General features: G+C 37.6%; 1 protein-coding gene across 9 annotated transcripts in view; it reads right to left on the bottom strand.

The window, feature by feature from the left end:
- LOC105835685 (small conductance calcium-activated potassium channel protein) overlaps positions 1–21,034 on the bottom strand; it is a 204,332-nt gene that overhangs the window by 14,988 nt on the left and 168,310 nt on the right. For all 9 annotated transcript variants that reach the window (XM_036287368.1, XM_036287367.1, XM_036287366.1 and 6 more), the window contains 5 exons: positions 12,665–13,086; positions 7,669–7,804; positions 4,490–4,600; positions 482–609; positions 308–377 (listed from right to left, as the gene is read on the bottom strand). In XM_036287368.1, the coding sequence (XP_036143261.1) occupies positions 308–377; positions 482–609; positions 4,490–4,600; positions 7,669–7,804; positions 12,665–13,086 (867 nt within the window). The remainder of the gene's footprint in view (positions 1–307; positions 378–481; positions 610–4,489; positions 4,601–7,668; positions 7,805–12,664; positions 13,087–21,034) is intronic.

The following is a 21,034-nucleotide window of genomic DNA, read 5'->3' as shown; positions in this document are numbered from 1 at the left end:
ACGTGGAAAACGTTGCGTTTCACAATTAATCGTTTAGTTTGCGCAATTATAAAAAAAAAACTTAATTTCCCTTTTAAGCAAATCGAGCGAATGGATAACAGAAACGCTATTAGTTTCATAGAACCTAAATTCGTTTGCCTCTTGGAATAGGAATAATTGACAGAATTCACATTCAAAAGAGCCGTTCTATCTAAGTAGCCACAAGAGCTTTGAAACGTAATCCCCTTCAATCCCTTCCATGTGCTGTTGCAATATCCCGTCGAGCTTTACGAGCGGGGTGGTTTCCCTCGTTAGCACCGTGCCTCACCTTGGCCATGTCCGTTATAGTGTTGGCGTTGTCCATCAATTTACGCTGATCCATTTTCACCTTTCTGAGTCTGAAATTTCGAGGTAGTTGCGAGACAGAACGTGATTACACGCTGGCTTAACTAACGGTGATCTCTAATACGGCGACGGAGCGCCCGGAGTGATATCAACTTACGCGTATATGGCCAACAGGAATTTCCGCTGATGGGTCCGCACGCGTCCGGGATTGACGCGCTTCACCAGGCGAGTATGCTTGTAAATCAGCCACGTTTCCCGCAACACGTTCGCCGCGGCGTTCTTCAACTGCAACAGAGCATACACCGTTTATCACTCAAGATCCTTCACCCAGCTAAAACCCTTCATCGACGTCTTAACAGTGTCGCTAGGATCATATCAATATTTTATCGGAAATATATCCATGTGTGTCGCTCGCGAGGCTTTAAAAAGTTTTTCAAGGTTTCTACCTTAGGCGATGAAGAGATCATTTATTACGTCCTCAGGGTTAGATAATTTTATTTATAGGATAAAAAGAATACCGGAGGACGTATATGCGCGATGTATCTTCGCAATACAAGACAGGATAATTCAAACTATATTCGCTAAATAAACATTATGCTATAGCATTAATTGCACAGCTCGTTAACTATGATGTTCAATGTCACGGACAATTATCCCTTTCAACATCTTGAGGGAGTAGTTTCAAGGAATAATTCATTGTCTCGTGGAAATATCCTACGTTCCAAGTTACACCGTCTATATTTTCTTTTTGCCTGCGTACGAGTGTCAATTAAAACAGAAAATTGCAAGATCACGTTTCCCACTCGCGCTATATCGTGCCATGATAAGTGACGCTGTCGGGGGAGAAAAACATCTACGCTCGTTACGCAAATCTTGCACACGGCCGAGGGGAGAGGGGGGGAGAAAAAAAAATTGTGTTTTATCGAGAGGACTGACGTTTGTTTTGTTGCCGCGCTGATGGGATCAGATCGATTCCGCTTATGCAACGACGTGAAAAAAAAGCGATGTGCGTCCGAGGGTTAAAACGGCGTAAAAAGACTCGTCAATACGGTCACGTGTATAGCTCTACGTTACCACTCCTTGATATTTGCAAGGTTTATAAATAAACGCTGGCTAATAATTATTTCAGTAGCCGTATGGTTGAAGGCTTCGATCCGGAGGTGGAGAGAAGCGGCCGTACTTATGCAACCGCACACGCTCACTTCGCGCGGAACGTTTCGATCCGTCTAAATCCTAAACAAATAGAATTACTTCGAGTCCCGTTTTAATTAAAGCGGCCGCCCGGAATTATTATCGGGGAATAAAGTATCCTCGGACGTGTCGTCGTTACCTTGGAAGCGCGACGCGAAATATTTTTTTGGATTAAAAAATCCACCCTCGCGTCCTCGCATGCGGAAGGAGTCGCCACATTAAACCCTTCACTTCTGACATCGGCCGATCGATTGTGTCACGATCTGCGGAACTAGTACGTACAGCGGGTTGTCGAGCTTTCTCTTCGTGCAAAAACCGACGGTTTGGAATTGCTTACTGTCTTCTGCATTTTTCGTCGAACTGTCAATAGTTTCCTGAATTTTCCGAGCCTGTGAGGGAAGTGATTTGGGAGTGTTGTTGTCGTCCTTAAAAATTGGATCGCCACTACGTTGGATCGGTACGTAACTTCCAAATCTCGTGTCCTCGAGGTACTCGGAAACTCCTCTCCAAGTTTTTGTGTATTCCGTGCTTCTAATATTCTCCGCTCAAGAGCAGGCGGCCGACTTTTCAACTTGTAATTTTAGGTTCAATGAAACGCGGCGGTGAATTATGACGTCCATTATTGTTATAACGTGTTCTAGAAACGGCGAAATTTTCTGCCGCGATATCGGAAAGCGCTCGCGAGTTCTTGCTTCGAACGGGCATTTTATTATCGCTCTTGCGCAACTTACTTTAAAGTAAGTCGCCCTTCTATTTATTTAGAAGTTTGTTGTGATTAAATCGATCGACGTTCCCCTTCCGCGAGAAATGACAAGGGCTAAAATGACAATGACGCATTGGCCGACTTGTGCGTCCCGAGTGCCGATCTATTTGCCTGGACGGACGATACGACATTACTCCCGACACTCGCTTCGTCTTAATCGCCTAACACGAGGAGGAATTGCGAAAGCCGTTTAAACATTTAAGTTTCCAAATCTAATCTTGAAGCTTTATGAATTCTTACATTTTCACAAGTTTCGAAAAAGTTTTACATTACGGACGTTTCGCAATTTTTCTATACAGACACATTTCCACGCTGGGAAAGAAAGTTGTTGGCTTGCCTTAATTTTACAACTGGGTTAAATTTCCGCAATTCAAGTATTCATGTATTTTACATCAATTAAATATATATTATAATATACAGATATTTTTATATTTTTATTAAAATATTTAAATAAAATTGAATCAAAGAAATTTTTTTTGGTTTAATATATGTCGAGTCGTAAAGAGAGTTTCGAGTTTCTTTTTCTTCGAGGTTTAAATATTCAGATATTCGACATCTTACAAAAATTTAAAATTCCTGGATTCTCGCGTCGCGCGTGTCTTCACGAATTCTTAGAATTCACTGGGTTTTCGTCCCCTCTCTATCTTCACAAATTCTATCCATGACATTGCAAATCTTAATATCGTGACACGCGCCGGTACCGCGACATCAAAATTAAGAATTCAGATTGGGAGGGAAGTCCGTTTTGCTTAAAGGTCAAAGCTACTTTATGTCCGCTTATTTCCGAGGCAACCTTACTCGCAGTGGGATACCTCCTTATTACGCGGCTCAGCCGGAAAATTACGTCGCGCTATATATACATGGGAGAGTGATATCCATCATGCTCTCATTACGTGCTTAATTCGCTTTCCTGATTCTTTACTGTCGGTGAGTGTAATTTCGAAACCACCCTTGCAATTACGTCCGTCCGTTCCTGCCGTCGGTCTCTTTGTTTAAGAAATTCTATATCGTCCCTAGTTGAAAGCCGAGCATTATCTCTATATCATCATTAGAGAATTTTCATCGTAAATATCAAAATAGTAGCATTGAGACATCTTGTAATTTAGATTAAAATGGCAGTGAATCGAGAATTTCTCGAATTCTCCTAATGTAACCCGTTAATTGCGAGTTCATCGATTTTTATCCCCTCTATTTTATTTAAAACACATTGATATCTTTATATTGTTCCGTAATCACACGAGAACAATGACCAAGGAATAAAAATTTCATATATAGCTTTGTCTTTTATAACTACTTGCCACCTTACTCTTTAGAAACTTATTATTTGCTATACATATCATTAAAAGTTGCCCTCCTTTATACAGAAACTTGCAATGCACTTGCGTGATAAACAACGCAGCAAGAATATCGTATAGTTAATTGTTACAATATAGAAAAGTAACTTGGAAAATTCTCAGCTTAATCTTCTCTGCGTTGTTTAAGCAAGAATACTTACCTAAACGAAGGAAAAAAGTAATTTTATCCTTCCACATAAATTCTTTTTATAACTTCCTATAACTTAAATTACTTTCCGCGATTAAATTTGTTTAGCAATAAAGCGGAGTATCACTATTACCACTATTACACCGTTGCTATTTTACTTTACGGAAAGTTTCACAGAACGTGCGATAACGTCCGCGGATGAAAAAAACTGAAAGCACATTTTTCCGAGGAGCCACGAAGCCTCTTACGAGCCGAAGGCTTCAACGAAATGTTTCAAACGTAAAGGAATGTAGTTCGTGCAGCAGGCATACGTTTCTTTATTATATCGGTCGATATAAAAGTGGCACGGACTATTATAAAACATTATAGATTAGTACGGACTAATATATAAAACTAGTACAGACTAGTTCTCCCGCTATGGATTCTCCAACTACCTTCTTCCGATTACTCGCTAATCTTTTGCAATTTCACCGGCATATATTTTGCAATCATTAATTTTAGATCGGAGTATTTCTGTTGCATTATAGACGCTTGCTATACCTTCTATTCCTTCACTTTACAATCTGTTAATAGACGGGGAGAATATCGTTGGGAAAGTGTACGGCGAGCGTTACGCAGCGTAGCGCTCCCTTTTCGCCGCATTATTACGAGACCTACAAGGCTACTGTTAACACAAAGGTTTTATAATGCCGGCGTGGAAACGCCAGCGGATGTGAGCAACAGCCTTACCCTTTTCGTTAATTGTGTGTCCATCATGAAGTTGTGCACGTGCTTCTCCGCCCGCGTAAGCTCGAGCTTCCTGGAGACAACCGCCACCAGTAAAGCGGTGCACCCGGCGCCCTGAAATTTCGGGAAAAATCTCTCTTGAGCTCCTCGTGAAATTTTTAGATTCCGAAACTTCCGCTGTCTCTCTCCGCGCGCATTTCTCCCGGGGGTCTTACGTACGTCTTTCGAGGGAATCTTTTTCCCGAATCCCCTTTTTCTCGATTCCCCTCAAGTCAGTCGCATGTCAAATGTAATGAAAAGAATCGTTTTATTTTATTCAGGGTACATCCCTCTAGCAACGCGACAGCTTCTCACGGCCCTTTGTAGATATCCTCTGATATCATCGAAAAGTCTTCCCTTCAATTTCGAGAGTAAGACATAAAAGAATGTGAGAAGCCAGATCGGACAAACGATGAGCAAACAAATACGTACTCTTTAAAACAGAATCAGCTGTGTTAGCTTCAATGACTAAAAAAAATCATTGAAGATCAATAAGTAGAATTGTAAATCGGTAAGAATTCACTGAAAATATTAATATCAGTGAGATATTAAACGAAGGTACAAAGTGTGAAAATTAGCGAAATATTCATTGATTCTGAGTGAAATCTTTTTATTTTCATTAGGGATATTTTCACTGGTTCAATTTAAGAGAGTACATTCGCTGTCTATACAGCACAGAAACTTGCTAAAGTAATTGCTAAAATGTTGCAACATTGCATATTGCAATAGAAAAGATTCTTGAATTTAATGCTATTATTCTTTACATATCTCAAAGTAATATTAATATAAGGACAATCATAATTATTGGAAAAAAGAATATTTTATTCTTAAATACGAAAGTTCTTAAATCTATAATGAAATGATTTTGATGCTATCCTACTAATTTTTTCTGACAGACAAAAAGATTAGACAATGGAAGTTTGTGCCAAATCTCATAATATTCTAGATTTAAAAATAAATTAATTTTCAAATAAAATTAAAAAATAATTGTTAAATAAAACATTACAAAGGTTATCAAAGGAGCTTTCTGGTTTGCTTTGGAAATAGCTAAAAATACCTTTTTCCAAAGCACAAAAGTTCATAAAGGCTTGCTTTCTTTCTGATCTAGTTTTTTATTACCTGAGAACCTACATATATATCAACTTGCATGACACATATGAATAAATTTTCTTCTCAAGCATGATATCTTTATGTATAAAAAAACAAATTAATTTCCAAAGTGTTTATCACGGGGGAGAGCTTGCAAAATCTCATTATGACAACTCTGCATACCATAATTAAACCAACATCTCTTAATTAAGGGAACGTGTATGTATTCATCGCAATGTTGCAATCTTGCGATGAATTACTTCTGCAATGTCACTGCAAGTTTTTCTGTGCTGTATGAGTGGATTAAAAATCGAGATCGCCACCGATAGGAAGAGTTTTCCAAGGTATTCTACAAAAGGCCATAAAAATTTCCTTGCAAACTATATAACGGGAACGAGAAAAAGAAGAGCGAATCATTCTGGTCGTTAGTCTATTAAACTCAAGATATTAAATAATATTTAATAAAATTACTGTTCAGTAAAAATTTGTATTAAATGTCATATAAAACAACTTTCATCATATAATTATGTCATTAATTTACTTGATTCTCTCTAGTTAAAATTTGTCTTGTTAATCACCGGACTGTCCGTTGCATGGAGAGGACGTCGCCAGATAAAATTGCTTTTCATTCGCCGTTGGAAGCTAATAGCCAAAACTACAAAATGGGGAGTAATTTCGCGCAGTTTACGAGATACAGATCGACGCCATTAAAGATACATGAGATGAAAAAAAGAGAAAGGAAATATGAAAAGGGGAAAGTGTAAGAGAAGGAAAAACGGATTTCATAGCATATTGTAAACTGCAATCGCGACTGGATTTCCGGAAACAACCGTCGTAACTCAGAAAAACGGAAGTTTATGAGGGATTAGTTCACATCGTTGGAAGCAGCCGCGCCGATCAAAGCTCGGCGATAGCTGCGGCAAGTGCTAACCAGGGTGATCCTGGGTGTGACGGGATCTCGGGGGAGAGGAGGGGGAGGACAGAACGAGTAGGGTAGTGCGATGACAATAAGGAACGGACCGGACGTTTTCCGAGGAAACGACCGTGGACGTGGCGTTTATTGCGTTCCCGCGTTGCCTTTAATTACAGTTGGTCACCGTGCACGACCGTAAACCAAAAGCACCGAAACGACGTGGCGGCGCACAAATCACGGCGCGGCGAGAGCGATCTGTGACACGGCACATCGGGCACGCACGCAGATCGATCGATCGCCCGCTCCCGCGCGACCGAGACTCTCATTACGCTCTGTCCGGCTGTAATGAAGCTCGGCGCTTAACGCGCGCGAGTTATATATCTCGCAAGTTACATGCCTGCGGAGACTCGCGCGCGTCCCTCGACTCGGTTGCGGCCGTGTATATTGTGCCCTGCAGTTTGCGCTAACCGCGGTAAGGATTAACGATCGGTGTGATACTCAACGTTCGTAATTATCGGCGTTTACATCAAAAGGATAGGAACGGTCGCGCAAGAGATGTGAATATTTCGTTTCGTAACTTATCGTTTAAAAATCGCTATTTTAATTAAATTTAAATACGTATAGATAAAATTTTTCAACAAAAACAAGTCTATTTTTCTTTTTTTTGGGTGGTCAAATCATTTCCTTTTAGCGTCGTATTGTGAACAATTTTGTTTCGGTCAAGAATCAATCAACGGGAAATATAATCATGTAGTAATACAAAATTTTGGTAACAAACCAGTTCAGAGCTTTTTTTAAATGGACCTTCAAAAATATTAATCAAACGCCTAAAACATTGTTTTATTATAAAAACTAGACTGAAACTAGTTATTTCCCGTAAAATTTTGGACGTTCAATACAAATTCAGTTTCTAATATCGTCCCATCATAGTTTGTAGATAAAGTTATAAAAAAGAACTATTTTCATATACTTTGACGTATGGTTACATGCTGGAAAACTTTTATTGCAATCAAATCGATAAGTTCGATAGAAGCTATCACATTTTCAGGATCGACGCAGGGGTGTTACATGATCGGGAAGAATTCGCGAGAGCGGTGAGAATCTCTCCACGACTTGATGCCAGTTTACGTTCGGCCCTTACCATCATTCCGGTGGAGACGGCTATACCTCGACCGCAGTATGTGTTGGGCACGATGTCGCCGAAACCGACGCTCAGGAACGTGATGGCGATGAGCCACATGGCGTTGAGGAGATTTGCATGTTCCTCATCGTGGAACCTGCGGCGGACAAAATGACAGGCGCATTACTTTAATGACGAGGCGCGCGCGCGCGCGAAGATGAATGCGATATCTTACGCTCCTAAATCCTCAGACGCTTTCGTGCCTGAGATGCGCTTCGAGCGAAATGTCTCGGGCTTTAAGGTGCTCAAGGAATTTCAAGGTTTTAGATCCCTAAAAGGATTGAAAAAGTTGTTGGTTCTGCCACTGCCACGTTCGCAGGAGAAACGGATAGTCCTTTTCTCTCTTCTCTTCGAACTTTCCCCCGCTCCGGGCGTATCGAGAGAGTAATGAGATTTAGAGCACCGTGTAACGATTCTTTTCGCGCGTCACGTACGACAGCGGACGCACTTTAATTGATATTAAGCCGAGAGAGGCCATTTCGGCGTCTCCGTTTTAATGTTCTTGACGTTAGAAGGAGACATTAAGGCCTGGATAACCGAATTCCACGGGTACTCCTTTTCCTATTGGCGGCTCGATACGTCCGTTTCGCCGTAACTGATGTTTAATCTTCAGCCGGAGGGCTGGGGGAGCGAGGAAAACGCTAAGGTGGCTACGGGCGAGTAATGCAGGGTGAAAGATAACATTATGCCCTCCCCGCGAGATTCATTATCGCGCGAAAAGAGGATTGGGGCAACAATGCGGGTGACGTGCCCGGCTGTAATCCACGTCGTAAAGCAGCCTTTAACGGCCTCGTTACACGGCCGACGTTACACGATCTCGCCGCCGCGCCGCGGATGGCGAAACTGTCGTTTTAGGATCCATCAAGGGCTCCAGCTCTAGATATCTCCGATCCCGGGCGACAAAATCGTAATCGATACATAAAATGGGAATAGCTGCACACGTGTCTGTCAACATTTAGCTCCGTCCTCCGTCCCTTGCGGAAGGAAATGGGAGAATGCAAAAGAGAGAAGAAATCCAAGTAAATTTAAAGTACACCGTGGGTCAAAATAACGTTAAAAAAAAGGGTTGCAATATCTCTTTCAAGAGAAACGCAAAATAAAGCATTTAAAATGTAAAATATAATTTAAAAAATATGTACTTTTTTTGGAATGAGTTAACAAGTCTTTAAATGACTGCGATAACTGATTTTACTGGCGTAGAAACGGAAAATCAACGACGGAAAAGAAAATTTTTTTGACGGGATTAAACCCGTGTAACGCGAACGTGACTTCCCTTGTGCTCTCCTTTTATTTTCAGCCGATAAAATAGATGACTCGCGCTCGATGTATAACGAACGGGTCCACTCCATAGAGGATCCCCATGAAACGGATTATTCTCAGTGTAGCAACGCTGATTGCATGACTGATTGTCGGCCGCGTACCGTGAAAATCGCGTTACTGTCGTGGAAACGCATGCGGCCACGTGCGGAACACGCGCTGAATAAAATATCATTCGTATTTAGAGACAATTTCCGGTTCTATAATTTCAGCGTAAAACTGGCCGCGGGGCCCGCACGCGACGCTTACACCGATTCAAAAGCAAAATTATCAAATTGATTTTTTAATTTTGAATGTGGATGCAAATACGCGGCCGCGAACTCGATAATCTCAAACCGCGGCACGTTAGTTGAATAATACGATGTTATAATACAGCGGATGAGCTGTTATCATATGCGGCGATTCATTTTGTAAAGTAAATTTGGAAATGTTTGTTGTTTTCAATAAATAAATGTCATATGTAGTTTATGGTAAAATGATGGAGCGGAGGAAGCTAATTTGCCAAGTGTAATTTAATAATTATTTTGGGGAATGCGCAGAAAATTATGCCATCGAATTTTATTAAGTATTATCAATAAAGTACAGGTTTAAATAAAATTAATATTATTTACTTATTAAATAACATTAATATTTTACTTAACAAAAACTGATAATAACGTTGAAGACTACAATATAATTCGATACACGGAAAAATTTTTCTTTTGGAATTTACTCTCAAAGTTATGATAGACGTGGGACAAAACAATATTTTAAAGACTTTTTTATGTGATTTTCTTTGATGTATTAATTTCTATCACAATAAAATATAAAATAGTTGGTTAAATTTTATCAGCTAAAATTGTATCAAAGAACGATGAGTAAAATGGATCGATTTCTGCCTAAATGTGTAACGTAAGTTATACGTATAATCTTACGTTGTTTGGCTTGCTGAGTACGACGGTAGTATTTTTATCCACCTACAGCCGTGGGAAAACAGCCAAAATTCGCCTTAGAGGTCGAAATAAGTCGCTTTTAATAGCAATTCGGACGATTTTGCTTCAGTCATTTAATTACTTGTACTATAGTGCAATGCAGAAATAACTATAACTTTTAAATTTTACATGTTAATAAACTCTAACTTTATACATGTGATATATATTAATTGAAAAGACTATTAGTTATTATGCTGATTACATCAAGCATAAAAAATTTCAATGAAGTTAGTTGAAAGGCTGTTTACTATATTACAATTTAATAAAATATACGAATTTAAATCCTCTCTACTAATTTTCTCCTATTGTAAATACAAACACGTCATTCAAGATTTAAATATTTGGTTCTTGTACTAATAAATACAAATGCTCCTGGCAATTATTTATTCATGAAATTGTTGGTACTCGTGTTGCAGCCTGCAGGCTGTTGCTCACATGTAGTCAAGTTAGCTGATTTTTTGCACATGTTTGATATTCAATACGTGTTTCTAGTAAATATTTAACCCTAGAAGACAAACGCGAGTGTATTATCATTCCAAACGAAATTCAAACCACGCTCATTTTCGCACTTTTCGTAGTTTTTTGCTTTAAGTGGATTTTTCAATACTATTCTAACGAAAAACATGTTTATATACATCATCGTTCTGTTCATAAAAAAATGCACTACTAAATTATTCATTTATTATTAAATATAGAAAGGATTGAGACACACCCGAGAAGTTTATTTAAAAGGTAGCGTACTATAATAGAGTGAAAGTCTACAAGAACCTAACGCATCTCTAGCTGAAACATATATGATGATATAGAAGGACACCGCTTTAACAATGTATGCGCAGATGTATGTACATACATACATCTAACGAAACTTATAAGATTCTTTAAATAAAAAAATTATTATTTTTAATTTTTTATATTATATTGATTTTGCCACATTAGATTTGGCACTTCCGAAGTGTTCTATTTTCACAAGAGTTTTTCTTAGTTTAAAGAAAATGATAAAAACTAGATATAAATGTAATAAGAATAAAACATAAACGACTTAATAATTAAAAACAAAATCATATAAATTATTATTTAGTTTGACCCTTTTAAAGCAAATTCGAGCCGCTTTTCCACGGTCCCAAGTGAATAAAAATGCATCAGCAAAGAAGATTACATATATCTTACACATAATTTATGTTATACTTTATACTTTTTACTACAATTGCATTAAAATTCTTCGAAATATCACACTGCCCCACGACTATCATATTTTTAAAGGTAAATTCTAAAAAAAAATCTCTCTGTATAGAATCGTAAATAGTAAAAAAAAAATATGGAACATTTGCTAAATCGTCAATAAAAAGTAATGTTTACTTGATTACGTAAAAAAATTGTCTTATTTACAAACTTTTATATTGGTATTCCACATGCGCGCTGGTATTTACATAATAAAATTAAAAATAACAAAACTATCAGAATCAACATTGAATGAAAATTAAAATTACTTTCATAAACACCGTTCCCTTTGCTAAACGAAATTTTTCGCGGGGCGTTGCGCGATACATCGGCCTATTTGCGCATTCGTCCATTAACGCACGTCGGAAATGTGTCGGAAAGCCGAATGTTCCTAGCATTATCGGTCATATTATCATAATCGACTGAATCGGGCGAAGGTGGGGAGCGATAAATCAAATACGAGAGCCGCTTTCAATGCCCGCCCTACGGGCAACAATGAAACAGCCGGCCCGCTATTGTCGCGGTTTAAAATCGCTTCATCCCGCGTCGCAGAACTCACTCGCTCGAGAATACTGCTGGTCGGCAGAGCCGGCCGACAACGCCAGTCGACACACATTTCTCCGAGTGATAAATATTTCAGTTAAGGATATGGGAGGGAAAACCTCCCACCGTCCATTAAGGAGGATCGAGTAGATTCCAGAAAACGACAAGTAAAGGATATTTTTCCTCTCTCCCCTGGCTACCTGGCAGGTAGCTTGATATTACCCGGGTGAAGATTGATTATTCCTGAAATCGACTATTTACGAGAGGAATTTAATTATCAGTCGGTCTTTTCGGGTTCAATTGAACCCCAGCAATCACCCAGCCGGCGACCCCAATCGGGGATTCCGCCTCTGCTGCTGGCGGAAGGCCGAACACAGCATCGAGATTTATTGTTACAGTGCAGTAGCGCGACGGATGGACGCGCCATTAAGTCGTAGATCAATCATCACACGCAAATGAGTCGCGTCCATCGAGCTGTGTATAATTCCGAGATGCGCGTGTCATTAGCCTTCCCGGCTTCGAATAATGGATCGTACGAGTAAAGCGGGAATAACTGCTGCTGCAGCTGGTCAACAGCTTCTACATCGCGCAAAGTGGCCGAGGGAAGAGATTATAGCTGAAGATCACTTGCGGACACTCAAGGAATAAAGCAAGAGAAATAACAAATCATGTTTTGATAGCGCGGTCAGCCAGAAAGCCGTTGAACATAGGGGATTAAGGGAATTTGATTCATTGAGCTTTGATGGTGAAGGTAAATGACGTATTCATTAGTCCCTACGACTAATGTAATCCTGGGGATTCTGTTAATGCTGAAGATCAAAAGCGCGGAGCGGACGGTTCCACGCGCGTAACTTCTCATCATGCATGCACAAATGCGGGGTCAGAAGTGGCCGAAGTCCCTCTCTTACCTCTCGCACTGTCGCAGCGTCCACGAGGCGATGATCCACAGTGAGACCATGAAAACCAGCAGCACCGTGCCCGGGCAGATGGTCATCAGGGTCTTGAGGACGAACCTGGTGTTGAAGTTGATGCGATTCAAGGCCCCTATGCTTCGCGACGACGCGTCCGTGAAGAGCTTCGAGTGCAGCAGCATCACCCGGCAGATGAGGTAGAGCCTGAAGAACATCGGCAGCGAGAGAGTGACGTCGTATGGCACCCACTTGGAGCCGATGTCGCCGTTTTTGTTCGCCAGCTTGGTCGTCCACAGGAAGTAGTACTCGCCCGGGATCGGGTGAATCGCGCAGATCAGCAGCTCCACCGAGATCTGTGCGATCCGCTGCCAGGTCATCGCGATCCGCCAGTCGTCCGCGCAGTTATCGATCATGAACAACTGTCGACCGACAAGGAAAAAAGTGGACAGATAACAAGAGATACGCTTTTGTGGCCGGAACGTGTCCGCCTAATGCCTAAAGGCATCGATCGAAGGTTTTTTGTGTGCTCAAGTCGTAGAAATACTTTCTTCTCGATATTTAAGGAGATTCTTTGGTCTTTTTGTAATATTATATAAAAACTTGATTACAGTACGATGCATAAATTGAGCTAGTTTTAACTTATTTTACCTTTTCCAACCGTATAATTATTCTTAAATAACTTTCTAAAATCATATCGAGTCTTATAGAATTGAGAGTTTTAGATATTTAATCGCAGGCAAAATTTAAAAAATTAAAAATAATTTATATTTATATTAAAAAAAATAAAGTTTAAGAAACGCAACTTAAAGATAAAAAAATATGTACAAAAAGATGAGAGCACTGCAGCGGATCTTGCTGCCTAATAATAATTTTTATGTAAATTTGTACAATATTTAGCTCTCATGCAAACTGTTACATATTCATGCGGTCTTAAAACGCAGTCATTTTTACATGAAGCCAGAATACGTAATATCATAAATTCAATTAACGAGTAATTTAATAATATTGATGAAAAGCATCTATAAGATTTCACTTTCTCCGAAAGACTGTAAGAATTTATTGCAGAAAATATTAAAAAAATAAAGTTTTATCAAATTATTTTGTATAAGAATATGAAATGTTTACAAATAAAACAATTTTTCTTTAAAAACAATGTTACATTGGTGAAAATGTGGTAACATCGCTTGTTACTATTATATATATTCAAATATTGTTATAAATATAAAACTATTCTCTCTTTCAATTTTTTTTATTAGTCAATATTATATGAAAATAATTTTATATTGTTAAAATATTTGTTATTAGATAACAAATTATTATTTTTATTTCTTAATTTTGTTCAGTATTTGAAATTTATTAAATTCATATTTTCAAAGTAATAAATAATAAACAAAATATAAGCTCTGTATGTACATATATGTATATATATATGTACATATATATAATATATATGTATATGAATACAAAAAAATCATGCAATTTCCTTTTATTGTTTCAGCTGGAGAATCTAATTAAAATAATAGATAATAATTTATTGCTTTAAATACTTTTCTCGATATATTTGAATGTTTGATTAATATTCCGAAAATTATTCCGAAGAATACTCATATGTAATAATGTTTCAAATAATTATTTTCAAATAATTATTATTCAAATACTTGGATAATACTCCGAGAATTACCCCGAGGAATATTCGATTGAGAGAAGCATTTTATAATTATTATACATATAACATAATTTTCTGTACGTTGAAGGCCTTGGTGGTATTTACTTTAGGCTTTTAAGTCCCGTTTATTGAATATTCCAATGAGCTTTAATCGATAAATCTCGAGATTAATATGCAGCACGATTGAGAATTAATTGAAACGCATTATCAGCCATTCGGATATACTCATCGGACCTAAACATTATTGAAAAATGTCTATTAAGCTTCATTCACCTCGTTCGCACAATCGTTCGCCGAGCGGACAAATAAACGAATAAATTAATCATGCACGACTCTTCGGCAGTATTATACGCGCATTCAAAGTGATTTTTAGGTCTGTCGGTCGGTATCGATTGCGTGAGATTGCCAATCGAGACAAATGAGCCCACGTATTTCCCTTTACACACGCAGGCTCGCTCTTTGAGCCCCCGTTCGATTAATATGAATTCCAATCGCTTTGCCCTGACTTGATTAAAACGCCGCGCGCCGCGTATCACTCATTGTTTATCGCCGTCTATAGCCGTGCGAGAGAGAGAGGAAAAGAACGCGATCGTTGTTACCGCGCGCACACATACACGCCACCGCCATTCCGGTAACAAATCATCCTTAACTCGGTAACGATCCTGTCAGATCTAAACGGATTCCCGTTTAAAGCCCCCTACACACCGTAACACACGTATCATTCGAGGCACGTATCGCATTTGATTTGTATCGTATCGACGCCACGGTCCTCTTTTGGTCTCGTTGGTCGCCTTGGATCTTTATTCCATTTTCATTTCATTCATTCCCCGCTTAATCGGCGAGATTTCCATGCACACGCACATACATTTCTTTAGCTTTCATGTTGACATACATTTTTTTAAGTCTCTATTCTATTTGAATAATTTATTTTTAAGATCATTTTATAAAAACAAAGTTTATATAAATACATTTAAAGTTTTAAAGGTCTTATTTCAGAAATACAGAGTGCTAAAAATTAATTTCAAAAGATTAGAAAATTAACTGAAACATAAATGCTATGATAAATAATATATTGTTTTTATTAGTAGTTTCTAATCAAAAAGAGATTTCTTCTTAAAAATCGAGCAAACGAGCAAGCAGGATATTATTTTCATACTTTATTTACTTCTTTATTTTGTAGACATTTAATAATAATATAAAAATAAATCTTGGTTTATTACTCTCAAAAGAGTTAGCAGACATTTAACATGGAGTGATTAAATTAACTTGAAAATATTTCTATCAAATTCAATGTCAATACATTTAAAAAAGTTGGACATAGAGAATAAATTTTTAAAAACAATTTTTTTTCGTTTACGAACCAATAAAGAAAAAAATGATGATTTCATAGAACTTTTAACACCTGCACTTCTAAAACGAGTCTTTTGAGATCACATGATCACATAAACCTTTCTTCATGCATAAATGACCCAGAAAATATCCGAGTGCTTAAGAAAGTGGTCTATAGATTCTTAATATCGTAGATCCACTCTTTTGATTCCTTTGCCTTCGCTAATTATTATTTATGAAATATCGCGGTATCCAGATTTCGGAAAACTATGCGAAGGGTCACTGGAAGCTTGCGGCAGCATCGTAAATCATCTCTCGCGTTTTCCCGTTCTAATGCGTCGTCGGGTTGAAACCGCGCGATTTCAAACTTCGCCGCTTCGACAATGGAGTTGTTCCACTCTAAGGATCTCCCGGGATCCTCGGCGGGATACGATACATCCATCACGAGATGCGCGGGAGATCTTTTATATCTTGGCCATATCTCATCCGTGATACATCGCGGATTCTCAGCAGCTCGTATCTCTCTCGGCGCGGCCCGCCGTCGGCGCCGACGCGACGTTCCCGAATAGATTAGTATAATGCAGTGGGGAGTCCATTTATATCCGGCGGTGTAAGCCGGAAGACACGAAGATTGTCGCGTAACGTCAAAAAGGAAGAGGGAGAAAAGAAATCTGCGCGCGTGTATTGTTGAAGGGACGTCACGTGAAAGGGACGCAGGACGCGCGTTACAAAAAGTATACCGGCGAAAATGCAAAACTGCGCTCATTTGAGGGTCTAACAGCGGGGTCGGGCTCGAACATGATCGATGATTTATGGAGCCATGAATCTATATTGATGTGTCGTGGCTTCTAACCTTCCCGTTATCTGAGTGGGCGCAGGACCGTGGAGACCCTATAACGAGTGTTGAATTAAGGGCCTCTAGTGTTACAGGGCTATGCGCGACGACAAAAATATGGAATACAAAAAATAGCCTATTTTACGGAACTGGGAATGTTCATTAAATTTCCAATCTTTTCTTGTTTTTTTTTTTTTAACGATATATCTCGCTTACTTTTTTCTATTTTTTTTTTCCTATTATAACTCTTTTTATGAGAAACGACGTTAATTAATGGCGAATTCAATTGGACGCACCAGTGCGCGCTAGTGCAGTGAGTCTAATTGAATTCGCTATAAGAGTCAGGAGAGATTGTTAGTGACCCTCATACTCGTTGATGCGGAATGGAATTTGGGAAAATTGATAAAAATTATTTGCGTATGCGAAATATAAAGAAAAAAAATAAATGGAGGGTTTTTTATAAAAAATAAAATTAAAAAAAAAAACAAAAGAAACTATCCATCATCTAACCGTTCAGTGTATAAATGTACTAGTAATTTTTCTCTAGACATGTAGTAGGTATAAGAACAAAGTTTTAGACTTTGATTGATATTTTAAAGACCTATTAAAAAAACAATAAACTTGTTTAGTTTTTACGAAAGTTTCACATGTTCTACATATTTACAGTACCGGCTAAAAATACATTACCCCTTCAGATCTTTTAACATAACTTTTATTTAAATAAATCAAATATATTTAGCATTTTACAATAAATATTTTGTTCTCTTAACACATCATATATAAAAATAAGATATTTATTGTAAAATATTGTGGATTGTTGTTTTGGCTAGTATTGTATTTTTCTTCTTAAAAGAAATATCATATTTCTTTATTTAAAACTTTTGTATTTTTGTAAAATAGCAAATGTTAAACTGTGACATTTCCATTTTTTATTTGATTCCTGCCAGAACAAAATGATTGAAAAAGTGACGCTACTGATAGAGAACAATTGATATTATAATCGAGATTTTAAAAATAAATTTATGGATTTCTCGTATGAAAATTTTATATATACATCTCTTTCTTCATATTTTGAATACAAAAATAACATTGTATACCTATGACGTCAAAGATTCAACGTTTCAACATTTCAAGAATGTGGTATAGAGATTTGAATTTGAGGCTGCGCGAAACGAGAGTGGGAAAGGGAGCGAGAGGAGAGGGCGGGAAATAAACAGGAAAACGACTATCAGAGAGCTGTACGGGCGACATTGATCGGAACAATCTCTCCCGAGGGAAGCCCTCTTCGTTTCGTAGCGTCAGGTAAATCCCGGCAAATCTGTGCATGCAAATCGTTGATGAACGACAATCAACAGGTGCCGAAAGGTCAGCAGGCCATTAGGCTCCGAGCCAGCCGTTGTTGCCGCAAGATTGCGTGAGTCAGGTTGTAACCGGCCTGGTCATCAAGAGCTAGTTACACAGGGATGATCCTAATATTTTCTGTTACGGGCGCGAATAGGTTCCAGGTTTAAAACGAATACAAATAACACCCCCTCGAATTGCGAGACACCCTACGTACAAGTCACAACGTCATCGCTGCATTATACTAATCTATAAAATTAAAAAGGGCAATTTATGCCATTTATTATATGCCATTTATTATAATAATCAACAAATAACGACTCGCTTTGGAGCTTTCGCTCATGAAGAAAAGTCAAATATTTATATTGTAGGATTGGAATTTGCAAAACACTCCATGTATATATGTATACACAGTGATATAATCTTATTTTTTAAAACACGCAATAGCGGAAAGCTCGAGTTTAATAAAACTCCTATCATGTCCGCTTTATGGATCTCTGCACGTAATCTGTTGTATGAAAATATTCTCTGTATGGATTTCTGCGTAATTTATTATATGAGAATATTTGTTGTATGAGAATATTCTCGTACAACAAATTACGCAGAGATCCATACAGCGGACACGAAGGGAGTTTTATTGAACTCGAGCTTTCCGAACGATTTCCTTTTTACGGGAAAAAGAAAAAGAGGAGCTCCTGCGGGGGACTCGTTTCGTTCTCGAAATGTCGCCGCATCGGTTTCTCCTTGAATCGCAGGGATGCGACAATATCCGCGACGCGATATATCGCGGCGAAATTGCATCGACCCTGAGCCTGACGAGAACGTTTTTCCGGTACATTGAGTCGAAATTATCCGTTTCGGGATACGCGATGGGATGTTGGCAGCTATCGCTCTTTTTAAGCGTCGCGATCGCGGCTTCGATGTTCCCTAGAGATACTCGCGGTAGATCCTAGCAGATCTGCCACTTAAAAATTTAATTTGTTTCCCGTTAGATTGAATAATTAGTGCATGTGAAGCATTAACGAGATTTCGCTAGAATATAAATTAATCATGCCGATATATCAAAATACGTGTTTTTTTAGTTGGCAAAATAAAAGATTGTAAATTGCGATCGCGTAAATTTTTCAACGAATATATGATATAGAGAAAAGTTGTCAATATCGATATAGCTTGTCTAAAGCGACACCTTATTTCTCGAAATCATTGCCTCGTACTTGTACTAATAAAAATATGATTTGCTTAAATAATTAATTAACAAAGTAAACACCTACCATACATTTGCTTTTTTATTTTGGTTCTTTTTTTTCTATTTAACATTTGTTGAAAATAAATTTTTTTAAAAACGAGAATAAAATTTGTACAATTTTCTTTTGCAAATTGCAAAGTCTAAACAACAGTGAGTACATTGTTGATAATATTAGATCATTTTGTATACACGTTTGTAGAGTTATCCTAAAACTATTTCATTTATATTTTTTTCTTCCATAATGCAGTTTTAAAGATAAAATCAGAGTGCATCGTAAACTGGCACTTAGCGATAAGACAGACTATAAGGTAATCCGTACAGAATAGAAAGCATAGCATCATGTATAAAGATCTATCTATAAAGATAACATAATCTAATTTTCGTTGTCGCATTTCGTAGTATATTCGTATTAATCAATAAAAACATTAAAGTAAAATGCTTCTAAGAAAATAAATAATTTCTAAAAAAAACTTTATACACGTTGCCTTGTAAGTATATTTTTTATAGAAAGAATAAGAAATGAGATTTATTTTTGCTTAGTTTATGAAAAACCTAATTATTGCAAAATTTAAAACAATTATTTTTAGTTTCTGTTAAAAAAATAAAATTCTTTTAAAGGTTCAATATTAACAACTTCCTCGTACATAAAAAAAAAGAAAAACAAATTTGTATTTGCAATGAAAAATTAATTAATCGACAAAAGCAGAAGAGTAAACTAAATGCAAAACATATAAAGGAAAGAACAAATTTGCATTTGTTGTGCGAAATTAATCAAACAATAAAGTAAGAAGAGTGAATTGTGTGTTTGAATTTATATCGATTATGCAAAAAATAAACGTAAAAGATTATGCAAAAGTCTTTTACGTTTATTTCTCGGACACAGATCGAATTTATCTCAATATTTTATCGAAAGACTTTATCCATTAGAATTAACTTCAAAAATCTGAAAAATTGCATCATAAAAATAGGTGCTGCCGAAAAATCTTCGGAAAGATTCCTCTTGAACCATTCGCTTTTCTTCAATTTTCTCAAAGTTCTCTGCCGCTATAGTTGCTCGTGCTAAGTTTATGTTTATACGAGTTTGCTCGTTTGGAGCTGCCTGAGAAATCGAATATGTAAGTCACACAGTCACTTTCTTACCCGGAACACCCGGTGAATAACGTCTCATGGCGCGGAGACTTGAAAGACGGTCAATATTTGAGTTGACGCTTAAACGTTCGAGCCGGCTTGCGTGACTTTGCGAAGCTCGCTTCGCTGTCGGCCATTGGTGTCTTATTAAGATGAGATCCAACCGAAAGTGAGCCGAGGACTTAGCAGAGAGCTCCCTTCTTTCTTCTCGGATATATCGTAATGAATCCGATTTATTGAATTAAATTCCGTTACTTCAAACCTGTCATTAATTTCTCGATGTCATTATCACATGAGAGCGCCAAATTAATTAAGTCGGGAACTTTAACGATCTCTCACTTTACGTTTCAAGATGTTATATAAAAACGTACATATATATATAATAACATAACATTATTCTATGAATATATAATATTTGCAGTTTCATATATTTTATATAAAATAGAAGATTTACATGATTTATCATTAAAGATTTGCAAAAGATTTAAAATGTTAGTCAAAAATAAAATTCGATATAACATAATATAATAATATATATTTCTTTAAATATTACAGACGGCAGAATTACGGACGGCTAGAACGTTCCAACGTTTTCTGTGGAGCGTAACAAGTTGAAATCCCTATTTTAAAACGGACGGAGTGGAGAGGAGATTTATCTGCAGTTTACGCGATAAAAATTTCCCGTTATAAAGCAAGGCAGACATAATGAATATTCCGTAATAAACAGCGGCCTTCTTGGCGAGTATCCCGCCATCGTGAATTTTCGAGTCGCTCAAGTTTGTATGCGCGACGTTGCTTATTGATCTAAAGCCGAGGGGTAGA

The sequence above is a fragment of the Monomorium pharaonis genome, chromosome 5 (genome assembly GCF_013373865.1).
Source record: "Monomorium pharaonis isolate MP-MQ-018 chromosome 5, ASM1337386v2, whole genome shotgun sequence".
Lineage (NCBI taxonomy): Eukaryota > Metazoa > Arthropoda > Insecta > Hymenoptera > Formicidae > Monomorium > Monomorium pharaonis.
The sequence above is the reverse complement of the archived record's forward strand: the minus strand, read 5'-3'. Positions and strand labels throughout refer to the sequence as shown.